This window comes from Rhinoderma darwinii, chromosome 5 (genome assembly GCF_050947455.1).
Source record: "Rhinoderma darwinii isolate aRhiDar2 chromosome 5, aRhiDar2.hap1, whole genome shotgun sequence".
NCBI lineage: Eukaryota > Metazoa > Chordata > Amphibia > Anura > Rhinodermatidae > Rhinoderma > Rhinoderma darwinii.
The window spans coordinates 39,740,648-39,755,488 of NC_134691.1; the positions used below are offsets into that span (position 1 = coordinate 39,740,648).

The following is a 14,841-nucleotide window of genomic DNA, read 5'->3' on the forward strand; positions in this document are numbered from 1 at the left end:
TTCTAGTATGTGGTCTAAGGCAGTGATCCCCAACCACTGGTCCGTGGACAAATACCGGGCCGTGGATCATTTGGTATCGCACCGCGTTATCTGGTATCTGCCCCGGTGGCCGCAGCGAATTCTGTGCGAAAAACCGCACCAAATTATGTTGCAGTTTTTCGCCCGGAATGTCCGCTGCAGAAAACTGCTGAGAATTCAGCCGGCCTGCTAGCAGTCCGGCCTCCTGGGATGACGTTTTTTCCTAGGAAACCGGTGCCTGTGATTGGCTGCAGCTGCGGTCACATGGGATGAAACCTCATCCCAGGAGGCCAGCTCTCTGACTTCATCCAGGCCGGCCTCCTGGGATGACATTTCATCCCATGTGACCGCCACTACAGCCTTTTGATTGGCTGCAGCGGTCACATGGGATGAATCGTGATCCCAGGAGGCCGGCCTGGAGGAAGAAACAGAATTCTGAGTAAGTATAACATTTTTTTGCGGCGGAAATGCTGCAATTCCGCCTCAATAAACGCAACAACTGCTATTTGTTGTGGGTTTTAGCTCTCCAATGGATTCAATGGGGAAAATCCGCAACAAATAAGCAGCATTTACGCAAATACAATGGACATGCTGCGGAATAAAACTCCACACTGCTGGTCAACTTCTGAGCATTTTTTCCGCTCAGTATTTACGCAGCGTGTGGATGAGATTTGTTCTATTTCATCCACTTTGCTGCCACTGTATTATGCTGCAGATTTTCCGCAACTAAATTCATAGCGGAAATTCCACATTATATAGGCAACATGTGAACTGACCCTAAACCCCGAAACGTTGCTCCCACCGCACCCGCATCTTGCATGAAACTGGTCCTTAGTTAGTTGGGGACCACTGGTCAAAGGGATATATTATGGAAAGCAGAGATGGACTGTGCGTCTTTATAGTCAATGAGTACCACAACAGTATGAAATCAAGTGAACAGCAAAGCTAAACGTCACTATTGTACATACTGAGAGTTGTCCAGACAGGAACTGGGGAACATCACGTAACATTCCAGGGCTCATGGGGGACGTAACGGATATGGAAGGACGATCCATTTTCTGTGATTCAAAGGAACTAGAACCTTATAATCATAAGGAAAAGAAGATTTTTAGAGCAAGGGTAAATAAATTAACTTTCCAATGATGAACCTTTTCATTTTAAATTGAGATTAACATTGCAAAAAAGTTTAGGCTCGGTACACGCGCTATGTGGGCATGATGAATATGTCTAACATGCACATAGATGTCTCTTAGCCAGACATGTGCCAAAGAAATTGCCCTTTGACACACATTTTTCCAATATACGTTGTTACAAAGTCTCTGTTATTCAACTGAATTGAAGGGCGTAGTTGAATACGCTTTTAAAAACAACTGTATGCAAAAATAAGCGTATGCCGCGCATTATCCGTTTTTTTCCAATGGCAGACATATGCAACTGTATAGGATTACCAGGGCATACATTAGGCTGCACTGTTAAGATTGTCCCGCCAAACGTGACGCCCAGACGTGGTAACCTAGCCTTTCAGACAACCATCATTTGGCCACGTTTAAAGTCCATATTACGGCCGTAACACCTGGACCACTTGTGGTTCAAATAAACCAAACTTGGATCACCGTAGAACCTCATCTTAGTTTGGTTCATATTTACCAGGGGAGGACCAGGCATTGTGGTCGTAATATGGAAGCTAACATGTGGCGCATTACAAGATAAAGATTTTGGCTAAGCTGGCGAATAAGGGAACAAATATCCTTTACAGGTTAACGCTTCCTATTATAGTAAAATAGAAGTCTAATTTCTGCTATAATGGATATTTCTGGTCTGCTCTTTATTTACTCGATACAGGTCATTTTAGTAAAAAGCCGCGGTAACCCCAGACTTCGACTTGTTTGCCATATAACCGCTCTGTACAGGAGTTGCAAATTTAGTGCCAATTAAAGGATTGGATCCCAACCTATGGGATCAGAAAGACATTCCCACAGCAACTAACCAGCCTTCTCTTATGGCCCAAATAAAGAATACAATGAAATACCCCGTACAACTTACTGGAATCCTGTGGGGCGTGTGTGCTATCAGGTATCCTGGGGATATCTCTGAAATGAAACGTTACACATTGATAACACATCATCTTCCCAATTTGGCCAATCAGGAATTGTCAATTTGTACAAGAATACTTTTTTATAACATCACATTTAGGTCAGATTCACATGAACAAGTTGCACCCATGCGGTACTCGTTCTCACGGATCCATCATAGACTCGAGTCTATCGAGGGATCTGTGAAAACTGAAGAAAATAGGACATGTTTCTTTTTCAACGGACCCTTCACACGGTCCGTTAAAACAACGGCCATGTGAACGACTCCATTGAAATACATGCGTCCGTGTGACGGCCGTTGTTTTAAAGGCCGTAACACGGACCTATACTACGGTCATCTGAATTCGGCCTTAGGTAGATATTCTTATGTAATAAGCAAATGTAACCCAACACTAAAATAACAGCAACATAATCCAATAAATATACTGTATGCCTAACTCTTCACTACACACTTTCCTAAAAAGTTGGGCAGAGAGACTACGTAACTTATAGTTTGACTTAAAGGGTATCTATTGCTTAATTGAACTTCTATCATGTCAGTATTTTATATTGGTGGGTGCACCGCAAAAAAAAATAGGACATATCATTATACAGACCGCAATTGCGGTCCGGGCTCATTGAAGTCAATGCACATCTTGTGTGTGCACAGTCCGTGATTGCGGATGGCACTCCACGGCCCGTCCGTGCCGTGTTCGTAACCCAGCAGTAAGTGTTAAATTCCCCTGCAGTGCTCCCGCAGGGGAAACAAATTATTACACTCTACCCATTAAAAATAGTGGGCTGTCAATGTAATGCACTGACGTGCTAGATCCACCAAAGTGACAGACTCTCTTTGCAGCTGTTCTTCAGTTCGGCAAATATATGGGGGTCCTGAAAGTGGAGTTCCACTCAATTTACTGAGAATTCCCTAATAGGGTAACCAGATAACACCTCTATTCAGATTTTTGTGGAGAACTCCTTTAAAGGGGTTTTCCACCCCTAAGAATTTGATGGCCTATCCTCAGGATAGGCCATCAATATCTCATCGGTCAGGCTCCGACTCCCCGCCGATCAGCTGTTTTGAAGGGGCCGCAGCGCCCGTACATTTCCTTTACTGCTTACACTGAGATTCGCTGACCCATTTGTAGTGGCATTTCACGTTATTACATACATCTCCCATTTACTTCAATGGGAGAAGGCTGTAATACTGTGAACCGCCATTACAGGTGTGTCGACGATTCACAGTGAGCAGTACAGAAAATTAATGGGTTGGGGTAGCAGCGCTCGTACGATCGATGCGGCCCCTTCAAAACAGATGATCGGCGGGGGTGCTGGGAGTTGGACCCTGACCAATGAGATATTGATGGCCTATCCTGAGTATAGGACAATCAATTTCTTAGGACTGGAAAATCCCTTTAAAGAAGACAAGAAGGGCTGTACACTGAGATCCCGTTGTAACAAAAAAAACACAACATACACTGAAGATATGAAAACTGGGATACAGCATAGCAATTATTCTGCTACTTTATTATACTTGCCACATGATATGTGTTCCCTAGACATAAAACCATACTAACATTACCACTTACTCACCCTATCGGTCTGGAGACCAATAATTCTACTTGTGCCTCAGGTTTGGACTCCAGAATTATATTGTAAACTTCTTCGAATGTGGCGCCTTGTAAAATCCGCCCATTCCATTCTAAAACTTCATCACCTGTAGGGAAAGGATTGTATAATGGTTAATCGAACACTAGTCTTTATAGCAGTTTCAGGGTGCATTTACACGAGTCATTTTTATTGTGTTTTTTTGTCTCAATTATGAAAATAACTGCAAAAACACCAACAAAATGACTCATGTGAATACTCCCCTTTAGGAGGGTAAGATATTTATATTCAACCACAATGTGTATAAAAAAAATGGCCTGTATACAAAGCAAATAAAATGAACCTGCTGACAGGTCTGCCGGGGTTGTGTCATCTCGACAATTCCTTTCCATATGCTCTATTAGGGTATATGGGCATCATAGAGCGGTCTATTCATGTATTGCATGGACGACCCTTCATTTGAATGGCCGTATGTAATACAATTGAAATAAGAAAGCATTTTCTCAGGTCTTGGGAGCCAGCTCTCGTTTTAAAGGGGTTGCCTGTAATGGGACAACTCCTTTAAATATCTAAATAGTTACATTGTAAACATATACAGAAAATATTTTGATCATTTGCACTCGCAGATCCAGATGGATACAGGATTTTCAGATTTTTCTTTAAATTAGTGGACCAAGAAAAGTAGTCACCTAGACAGAAAGTCATGCAGTTGCTAGGCAACATAAAGCCCCTGAGCTTGCATAATACTGTAATTACAGTAAGACAAACACATAGATGCTTCAACCGTAAGTAATGCTTACCATGATATTAGATGTTAATATCATACTTACCATAATTTTAAGCCCCAGGAAAACCCTCATATTGGCTTATTTTAGAGCAAATTTGTGTACCCCCCCCCCCCCCAGCTCACAGGACTGTACCATTAATTTTTGGACTGTTGGCAAGTATGTCATAATGTAGACCAGGAGATTCTGGACTAAAATCTACTTTGGGACTATTTGCCATACTGTAGATACAGAACTACTGGGTTTTCAGGACTATCGAGTGGCAGACTAATAGAATTGTACTGAAGATGGTTCTTTTCGGAGCCACCGTATGATGCTCAGTAATGGCACTTATCATAATTAACCTTAACAGTTAATGAACAGGTAAAACATGAAAACGCGGCTTTATTTAGACATCTAGTTAAAAATACAAATGAAATCATTCCGGCTTTATTAAAACATCCACAGATACAGCAAATTACCACTTCACAAGCGGCGGTGCTAGGGCGGCGCAGATAAGCTCGGCTACACCTTACAGTAAGGATTGTAAAGGAAATTAGCAACATAAATCATTCCTGCCGATCCAAACTGCTCAGTGTTTGAAAATGACGTGACTGCGGTAAGGGGCGATAAAGTGATTTATTCAGACTGACAAATGCACATTTTAACCCTCAACTCTGAACATTGTGGATCTCTTGAGAGTGGAATAATGACGTGAATGGTTCTTCAGTGACCTGACCCCAAATAGGATGAAACCGTGTCCTACTGCTAATGTTAAGACATGGGCATGGATTGTGCCAGCACACTAGAGACATGAAGAGTCTCATTTAAACGACACTTGGATGAAGCCATCGCCAGTGAAGGTCATGGTGATAGACCCTGCTCTAGGTCCAGTGCGGAGCGTGGCTAACCTCTTAATTACATCACAGTCTATACCGAAGCCCGATTCCGAACCTCGCCGTATTCGGTACATCAATATTCTCAAAGAGCAAAAAAACAGGTTTATCTTCCGAAGATTTCAATAAGGACAATGTCCACTTTTATTGCGGTTTTTCTTTATCCATAAATCTGATCATTATTAAAACAGAGTACACTAAGGTCTCCCACATCAAAGCTCCTCGTCACGCAACATTTTGGGGAGACACATCCCCTTCATCATGAAATGTTGCATGACAGGGAGCTTTGATGTACTGTTTCAAATAAAAAATTGCTTAAAGGGGTTCTGCCATCTGGACAATCCCGTTGCATCAGCCCTATTGAGGTATATGAACATCATAGAGTCCTTTTCTCGGTCCCCCCTCAACACAACCATGGCCCGCTTTAAATGGGCATCATATACCCTGCAGCAGCTGTTGCAGGGAAAATGTGTATCCGCATGGAGTGCCTTCTGGTGATAACAGCTGTTCGACAGATGTTAAAAAAGCCGAAAAACTTTGATCAGTAGATCACTGGGAGGCTTTCCTCTAAGAAGGGGTTGTCCAAAGAAGAGAACCCATTTAAGTATAAAACAAGTATTGCCCAAAAAAGAAAAAAAAAATTGGTGTGTGATGACAATATAGGCAGGTAGTTTGTCCTGCCACATAATACCAATATATTTTATTCCTACTACAGCGCAAATCACCCTCAGAGAAGAAAATTTCTATAGTAGATATGGTTGTAGCATTCGGTTTACTATAACTTCCGACTTTTGAATTTTCTTAATCTCCATGATGTTCCCATGCAACAGCGAAGAGGTTTAAAAGAGAGAAATACCTGGTCGCAGTCTTCCGACAGTATCCGCCAGACTCCCTTTCTTCACTTTGGTGATATAAGCGCAGAGATGACCAGACTCTGACATTTTGCCTCCTACAACCTATAAATAGAGAAACATAAAATTAAATTGGGTCATCAAAAGATTTTGGGATAATAAAAACAGAGGAACATCACCACCAGTGGTCAATATATCCAGTATATTACAGAAGTTGCAACACCCTAAAGAAGAATAAGATATCTGTGGAGCTTGGGTGTCTACTTCTGATCTCCCATCTTGATATTTCCTAAGTGATCTTGTTGATTGAGACCAATGTCTGGGAAAAGGGGTCGCAGTTGGGACCTACATCTGTTGAGTTCTGGAGTGCGACCTTGAAGGTTTAGACCAGCTGGTAGCCCTTTGTTGTACTCCAAAAAATGGCAACAAAAAATTATCTTCTAAGCTCTTTGAGGAACACAAGGAACCCCTATGCATCTTGAAATAGAATGAGACGGTCACGTATAGATGTATAGGTAGAAAGGAAACGTTGAGGTCCACATCAAGGCTTGTTTATCAGCATATAGAGGGATTTCATGATTAAAGAAAGTGAAGATATTTCAGAGGGAAGAATATTTAGAACAGGAGGTCATGATCTGAAGCTGCCGAGCTGGAGGCTCCGGGACACTTGAGGATGTTCTACTTTTAGATTAGGGCTGTTTTTCATAAAATCCCCTCTCAGCACACGATATGGAAGCATATACAATAAAAGAACTTGAAATCCTGGGGAGATGCAGGAGGCTATTATGAATAGAACCAAAGATCAAATAGCAGAAGGTCTGTGGTTCTGCAACAAAGAGAAAAATTGGCAGATTGCATGTGCCAAGCAAAGCTTTTATGTCTTCAAATGCTATGTTTCTAGGTGTTAAATTATTTCTGAGAAGACTGACACATTCATTTGTGGAGCTCAGGACTGAGGACGTGTCTGTTTTAGAACATGTATTTTGTGAGAAACCCTGGAATCGTAACAGCTTTATGAGCCAAAACTGGAGGTGCGAGTGCGGAGAGCAACATTTCAGATTTTCTCAAAATCAACTTCATTTCAATAACTATTATTAACAAGTTGCGTGCCAATAGTGATGGCCACCAAGTCGGTTGTAACCAGTAAAGGAGCTAATGGCCTCGGTAGAAAACATGGGACTGGAATCTCTACAAAAAAAAATCTAAAAATGTTGACTCTATGTGACCCTATGTCCCTACTACATCAGATACCCATAGGATATGTTCACACAGAGTATTTTGCAGGCAGAAAAATCTGCCTCAAAATTCCCTCCTTTTTCCACCTGCGGCCATTGAATGCCGCAGGCAAAAACCACAGCGAAAAACGCGATCTCTGCCTCCCATTGATGTCAATAGGAGGTCAGAAACGGATACGCCCGAAGAAAGGGCCTGTCGCTGTCGGAGAAAAAAAAGACGCCTCCACCTCACACTGAAATCAATGGGAGACGATTTCAGGCATTTTTTTTTGCGCTGTTTCCGACGTGGTTTCTGCATCAAAAACAGCGCTAAAATACTGCGTGTGAATTTGCCCCACTTTTCTCTGTGTCTACCCGTCCTTTACTTTACATATATAATACTTGTCATCATCAATACCTAAGGCTCATAGGGTTTTTCAACTTTCTAGTAGTCCTGAGAGGCTAAAGTCATAAGGGAGATGGACCAAATCTTTTTCTCTGTCTCTTGTAGTAATGGCTATCCAGAGCTTTGCATGTAGTTTATTTGCTAGAGACTGTAAACAGATACGGTTACATCATAATAAATATATTATAGATCCTGAGAAGAAAGCAATACAATATACTGTACATCTCCTATATGTCTTAGTAACAATTTTCAGCATGGGACGGTACACGACAATTCCAATTTTTATCATCATTAAATAGTAATGGTCATAGTCACCTAAGTTTTTTGGCCATTTAAAGGAACACTCTAGGCAAATGCACTGTGTTATACCTAGTGTAGGTCCTGAGGGGGCGTGGCATAGTGTCGGACAGAGGGCCCACCCTCCAGAACATGTGCACATCCACTGGGGAATGGGGTTGTCTTCTGTTGAACCTTTAAGGCCCATTATTTTCTACGAGCCGGCCCCACAGGAGGAAGCTCTGGTGGGCCAGTCTGACCCTGGTGGGGCATTACATAAAAATTCAAAAAAGTCCTAATAGTTCTCCTCTCTTTGGGATCCATGCCAAGTTTTCAATAGACATGGAATGCAACCAAATATATAACCACGGTGCTTGAACCTGCCCTTACAGACATTTTCTTAACTTACTTTTCTACTGAGAAGATCAAAAAACATACAAATGTAACAAGATGTTATTTAAAGAAACACTCCAGGTAAAACTGATAAATTGTATTTGCCTAGTGCAGGGTCTGCGGGGGCGGAGCATGACACAGGGGATCTAAGAAAACCAAAGTGAGACTTTTGCTTTTTATACATTTATTCTTTTGGGGTGTTTCTTGAACATGCTGTATTAGTGCTGTACTAATATACGGACATTGATTTCTACAGTATTCAGTATCTATAATGTCATTATTCAGATATGAAAGAATGAAATCATATATGCTGTGGCAAATGTCTTGTATCATTTTAGTATCTCTGCCAACTCCTGTTTGACTTTTCTTTCCCATGATTTCATTTGTTCTTCCCACACTTCCTATCACTCTTATTCATGTGAGATAATCCTCTTATAATGCAATAAATAGTGGCTATCATCAAAGGGGTATAAATTTGACAAGGGACTGAAGTTGTATGGCTCTGTTCATACTACCATCATGGCTCCTGGTTTTAGTTGAGCTATGATAGGTATGACAGATCAGTTTTAAAGTGGATCCCAATGAATCCTAATGGACCTCAACGCCCCGTCCGATTTTCTTTTGACTTTCTGGTTTTTTTTTACGGCAAAGAAAAACGCTACAGACCGTGTCATCCTTGCCGTTAAAAATACTGGAACCCCTATGAACACAGTAGGCAGAGCTGATCGAGAAAAAGTTTTAGTCGCACTGTGGAGTAACAACAAAATGTAAAAAATATCCCTTCCCTACTTTAGGGTTAGTCAACAAAATATGTTCTTGAGCTAGGAGAATCTTTTAGACAATCTCCGACAAGATGACCCGGCTTATTATGTTGCATTTTGCTCCAAGCTTGAGATCACCTTTTTCTGCTGACCTTGCTTTGTCTAAATAACATCATGTCTCAATTAAATATAATTTTTTTTTTTTCAATTAAATAGTCTACCAACCTGTATAAAGCCGATTATTGAAGCTCAGAATGCACTGGGCTTTGATAATCCATAGTATTTCATAGGAAAATAAGCTGTACATCTGAAAAGCAGCCAATGTGCCATACCAGGAAAGGGATAGTGAATAGTCTATAAATAGTATATATACAGTACAGCATATTATATGTTACAGAGTACAAGACAAGGGTCGGTGGAGTAGGCAGTTGCCTAAGGCACCAATAAGGAAGAGGGAGACAAATTTATGGATTAAAATTTTTTTATTTGCCCTTTGTACAGCAAACCGGGGGTTACAGAGCTGAGCCAAATGTGCGAGTTAATGAGGGAAACAGGACTGTTGATTTATTTCCCCCCCATTCTATAACTTATCTAGCTTTTCCTTTAAAGGCCTCCATACTGAAACGTCTGGTCCAATGACACAAATATTATAGTAGATGAACAGAAGTAACCGGAACTAGTGTTCAAACAGTGGATCAGTCATTAGAGATGTCCGGTTTACAAAAAAAAAAACACCCTATTATGGAACTCTGAGTTAATAGATAAGGTTCCCCCGATAAGGACCCTCATCTGTCTGTCAGAAAAAAGATTGGCTACAGCAAATCCATGTATTAAATGATGACCAAACAGGTTCATGCATTAAATGACCAGCCTGTTGATTTAAATGGGCACCATGTAATGCTTTATTTCACCAGTAGAGGCACTGTAGTTAAAATGAACACTTACTGAAAGGTTCTCCATAGATTACAGCTGATTGCTGGGGGTGCCAGTAGCTGGACACCCTGTCAAGGAACCTTTTTAAAAGACATATGCAAAACATTTGGCAGAACTCTTTGTATACAGTAGACGTGCCATTAACTTCAATGAAAAAAATACAAAATAAATATATATATATATATATATATATATATAGTTGTAATAAAAGGTGTAGTTGACTGCACTTTTCAATACTTTTGGGGATGAGAGATCCTGACAAAACCTGGAAGGACATCATTTTGGCATCCGTTTGCATATCAATGCCTTTAGGCACGTTGGCAGATTTCCTTAGTGCATACGCCGAGAGTGCACCCCAAACATAGAGTGAATTGAGCCTGTGTTGTAAGTGCCAATGTTGTACTTGAGATGCCAGAAAATACATGGCGAAATATCAACAAGTGAAGCTCAGCTCGCAATCTCCGAGTGCCTTGCTCCACCCGGGCAGCATGCGCCAGATTCAACAGTCATCAATCTAATTGGTTGCTATGGGAAACGGCTCCACTTTCCCTTTTCACCAGTTTTAATAAAATGTATTATACTAAACTAGGGACCCAGCTACTGTATACCTTCAGCATCACCGACATATTATCCAGCACGGTCACAAGAAGAAACATTATATGCTTAGTGGTTATTGTACACGGCTCTTACCTTCAGTCCCAGCATTGCACCAGAATCTCGGGGAACACTCCCGTCTTTTAACCTCTTGTTTAACAAGATGCGGCCAATTAATCGGTCACCATCTTTGGACGCTTGCCACGTCACCGGGTGCTGATGTGATAAAATATCAAAAATAGATGTTATTTTCATAGATGACAGTAGAAGTATCTCTACAATGGCTGACAAACTGTAGAGGGCATAAGCCTCTTCTAAAGGAAGCACGTCATTACTAATGAGAGTCATTAAAGATGGTGCCATAGACTGGGATAAAAGTATCCGAAAGGATAAGGGCAAGTGCTAGAAAAAAAATAAAAATCGGGATTTCTAATTATGTAAAAAATGTGGAAATTTACAAAGGGTAATTCATGAAGGGACAAGTTTGTAAATTGAAATTACATTTTTTTTAAACTTTATAAATGAATGATTGGGCACTGTACGTCACCCTTTGAGTGGCATTTTACAGTGTGTAGATATATAGTTCTAATCTACATAAAAAGTTGCATTGCATTCCTTATCTTGTACTTTGTTACAGCCTGTATTATAGCCCAGAGCTGCAAGCACAATTCTGCCAGTTGCTAATAGAAACAGTCAACAAGTTTGTCGACAGACACATCCCTTCCAGCTTATCTGAGCTCGAGCTGCTATAATGTAATAGGGCAGTTTAAGGTTGTTGTTTTTTTTTTACTTTAGACGTTTTAAAGACGTTTTAAATGTCTAATAAGTGGGAGTTCCACCATTGCAACCAAGAACAGTTTAGGAAAAAGCAAAAAAATACACGGCGCACATAGTGCATCATCTCAGGGAATTTTTGGAATGGTGATTACAATAGTAAAGTTTTGCTCACCTGGAGACGTTGTGCTCGGAGAACAACGCCCTGACGTGTATATAGGGTATAGGAATGCTGCCGCCCAGGGTTCGTACGGAGATCCACACAGGTTCCGTCGGCAATATGATCAAAAGCGAGAAGAAAAATGAAATCCCCTTTCGTGGCGCCGTTCCTCTGTGAATAACCTTGGATGTTTCCTCAAATTTCCATATGATGAGATTGAATGGTAAAGAAAGGGAGGAAGTCCGTAGTATTACGTTTTTTTAGTTTATTTAACGTGTTTTAAAGTAATAAAGCAACGCGTTTCAATACGGAACCGGTCTCTTCCTCAGGCTAAAAACACAATGACTAAAAGCAATCCTCATCAATCAAAAAGCAATCCTTTAATAGCTGGCCGGAGCTCGTGGAAGGAAACTCATTGGTCAAAGGTCAGGGTTCATAATTAATTATATGTGTAACACTGGATGGAAGTCTAAATATAGGGTGTGGTTTTTTAAACGCTTGAAAATATATCTGTGCGACTATGTATGCCTATATCAAAAAAAGTGACTTCAATACTATCTTAAAAAATTAGATTAGTAATAAATTGTTTAAATAAAGGAGTTTAAATAAAATAGTTTCAATAAAGTGTCATCTGTTTATAGTGGCATATAGTTTTGCCATAACCTAGTTATCCCTTTTAGCTAAATAAATAGTATTACGCCTCATTCACATGACAGGGTCCGAGTGTCGGCCGATAAAATCGGCCGTTTTGGGCTGTTTTTCCCGACCGGTTTGCATCAGTTTTGCATCCGTTCCGATTCCATTCCGGGCCGTGTTGCCGTTTTTAACCCATTTTGCATCCGTTTTTTTCCCTGTCCGTTTTAAAATCGGATGAATTTCATTTACATTTTTTGCCACACACAGCCCTCTGTAGATAATGCCACCCAGCCCCCTGTAGGTAATGCCACCCAGCCCCCTGCAGGTAATGCCACCCAGCCCCCTGCAGGTAATGCCACCCAGCCCCCTGCAGGTAATGTCACCCAGCCCCCTGTAGGTAATGTCACCCTGCCCCCTATAGGTAATGCCACCCTGCCCCCTGTAGGTAATGCCACCCTGCCCCTTGTAGGTAATTCCACCCTGCCCCTTGTAGGTAATGCCACCCTGCCCCTTGTAGGTAATGCCACCCAACTCTCTGTTGGTAATGCCACCCAGCTCCCTGTTGGTAATGCCACCCTGCCCCTTTTAGGTAATGCCACCCTGCCCCTTGTAGGTGATGCCACCCAGCTCCCTGTTGGTAATGCCACCCTGCCCCTTGTAGGTAATGCCACCCAGCTCCATTGGTAATGCCACCCAGCCCCCTGCAGGTGATGCCACCCAGCCCCCTGCAGGTGATGCCACCCAGCCCCCTGTAGGTGATGCCACCAAGTCCCCTGTAGGTGATGGCACCAAGTCCCCTGTAGGTGATGCCACACAGCCCCCTGTAGGTTGCACCCATCCCCACCCCCACATTACAGGAGAAGTCACTGACTTCAATGTCCATATATGGACAGTGTAGTCACTGACTTCTCCTGTAGCGGAATCCCCGGCCATAGAGTCGGGGATTCCGCTGCAGAAGTGAGTGACATCGCTGTGTCCATATATGGACAGTGTAGTCACTCACTTCTCCTGTAGCGGAATCCCCGGCCATAGAGTCGGGGATTCCGCTGCAGAAGTGAGTGACATCGCTGTGTCCATATATGGACAGTGTAGTCACTCACTTCTCCTGTAGCGGAATCCCCGGCCATAGAGTCGGGGATTACGCTGCAGAAGTGAGTGACATCGCTGTGTCCATATATGGACAGTGTAGTCATGCACTTCGCCTGTAGCGGAATCCCCAGCCATAGAGTCGGGGATTCCGCTGCAGAAGTGAGTGACTTCGCTGTGTCCATATATGGACAGTGTAGTCACGCACTTCGCCTGTAGCGGAATCCCCGGCCATAGAGTCGGGGATTCCGCTGCAGAAGTGAGTGACTTCACTGTGTCCATATATGGCCAGTGTAGTCACGCACTTCTCCTGTAGCGGAATCCCCAATCCCCGGCCGGGGATTGGGGATTCCAACTCCTACAGGGAGCAGAAAAAGACCCTCCTCCTCCTCCTCACATGCACTCTGCACTGTGAGGAGGAGGAGGAGAGAGAGCGCCCGAGCGACGGAATACATGGCCGTCACTCGGGACACATTCCGGTGATGGCCGTGTATTACCCGGCCCCATAGACTTCTATGGGAGCCGGGCGGCCGGGTAAACGGCCGAAAATAGGGCATGTCCCATTTTTTGACGGCCAGGTTTCCCGCGCTGTCAAAAAAATCGGTCGTGTGAATAGCCCCATTAGGGGTCTATTGTTCCTAATGCAGCCGGGTGACGGACGATTTATGAACGGCCGTCACCCGGCCGGGAAACCCTGTCGTGTGAATAAGGGCTAACAGATTGTGAGTACATGATCTTAGATATATAAACAGGAACAAGGTACAATAAATAGAAAACAAATCTAAAACCTATTACAACTTTTGGATATATATAATAATGTATAAAAAGTGTATAATAAAAATACATTATAAAATACAGTATAGTCTAATAAAAAAACAATATAATATATTATATATAATTCTTTTGGGATTTTTATATTATTTTTTTAATTAGTGAGTGTAAAGAGAGAAATGTAACATCAGTTTATGTTTAAAATTGGTTGATATCATTGATAATATTAGATGATAGTTTCTGATATATTCAGACCAACAGGGTTCAACGTATTCAGTTTATACAGCCAAAAGACTTCTTTTTTTATTTAAATTCTCCATATTATTATCCTTGCCAGGGTCTATATAGTCTATAGGAGTCTATGATACGGAGAATACGTTGAACCCTGTTGGTCTGAATATATCAGAAACTATCATCAAATATTATCAATGATATCAACCAATTTTAAACATAAACTGATGTTACATTTCTCTCTTTACACTCACTAATAAGAAAAAAATCTAAAAATCCCAAAAGAATTATATATAATATATTATATTGTTTTTTATTAGACTATTGTAAAGGATCTGCCAGGCACAGCTTCGGGGTTAACTTCCATAGGTAATCAGTCTTCACCTGAGTCTATCTC

The 14,841-nt window shown here is 41.8% G+C and overlaps 1 protein-coding gene across 47 annotated transcripts in view; it reads right to left on the reverse strand.

Annotated features, from left to right (window-relative positions):
- Positions 1–14,841, reverse strand: part of RIMS2 (regulating synaptic membrane exocytosis 2) — a 583,792-nt gene that overhangs the window by 249,960 nt on the left and 318,991 nt on the right. For all 47 annotated transcript variants that reach the window (XM_075825887.1, XM_075825888.1, XM_075825841.1 and 44 more), the window contains 5 exons: positions 10,883–11,002; positions 6,215–6,314; positions 3,684–3,807; positions 2,062–2,108; positions 987–1,099 (listed from right to left, as the gene is read on the reverse strand). In XM_075825887.1, coding sequence (XP_075682002.1) covers positions 987–1,099; positions 2,062–2,108; positions 3,684–3,807; positions 6,215–6,314; positions 10,883–11,002 — 504 coding nt within the window. The remainder of the gene's footprint in view (positions 1–986; positions 1,100–2,061; positions 2,109–3,683; positions 3,808–6,214; positions 6,315–10,882; positions 11,003–14,841) is intronic.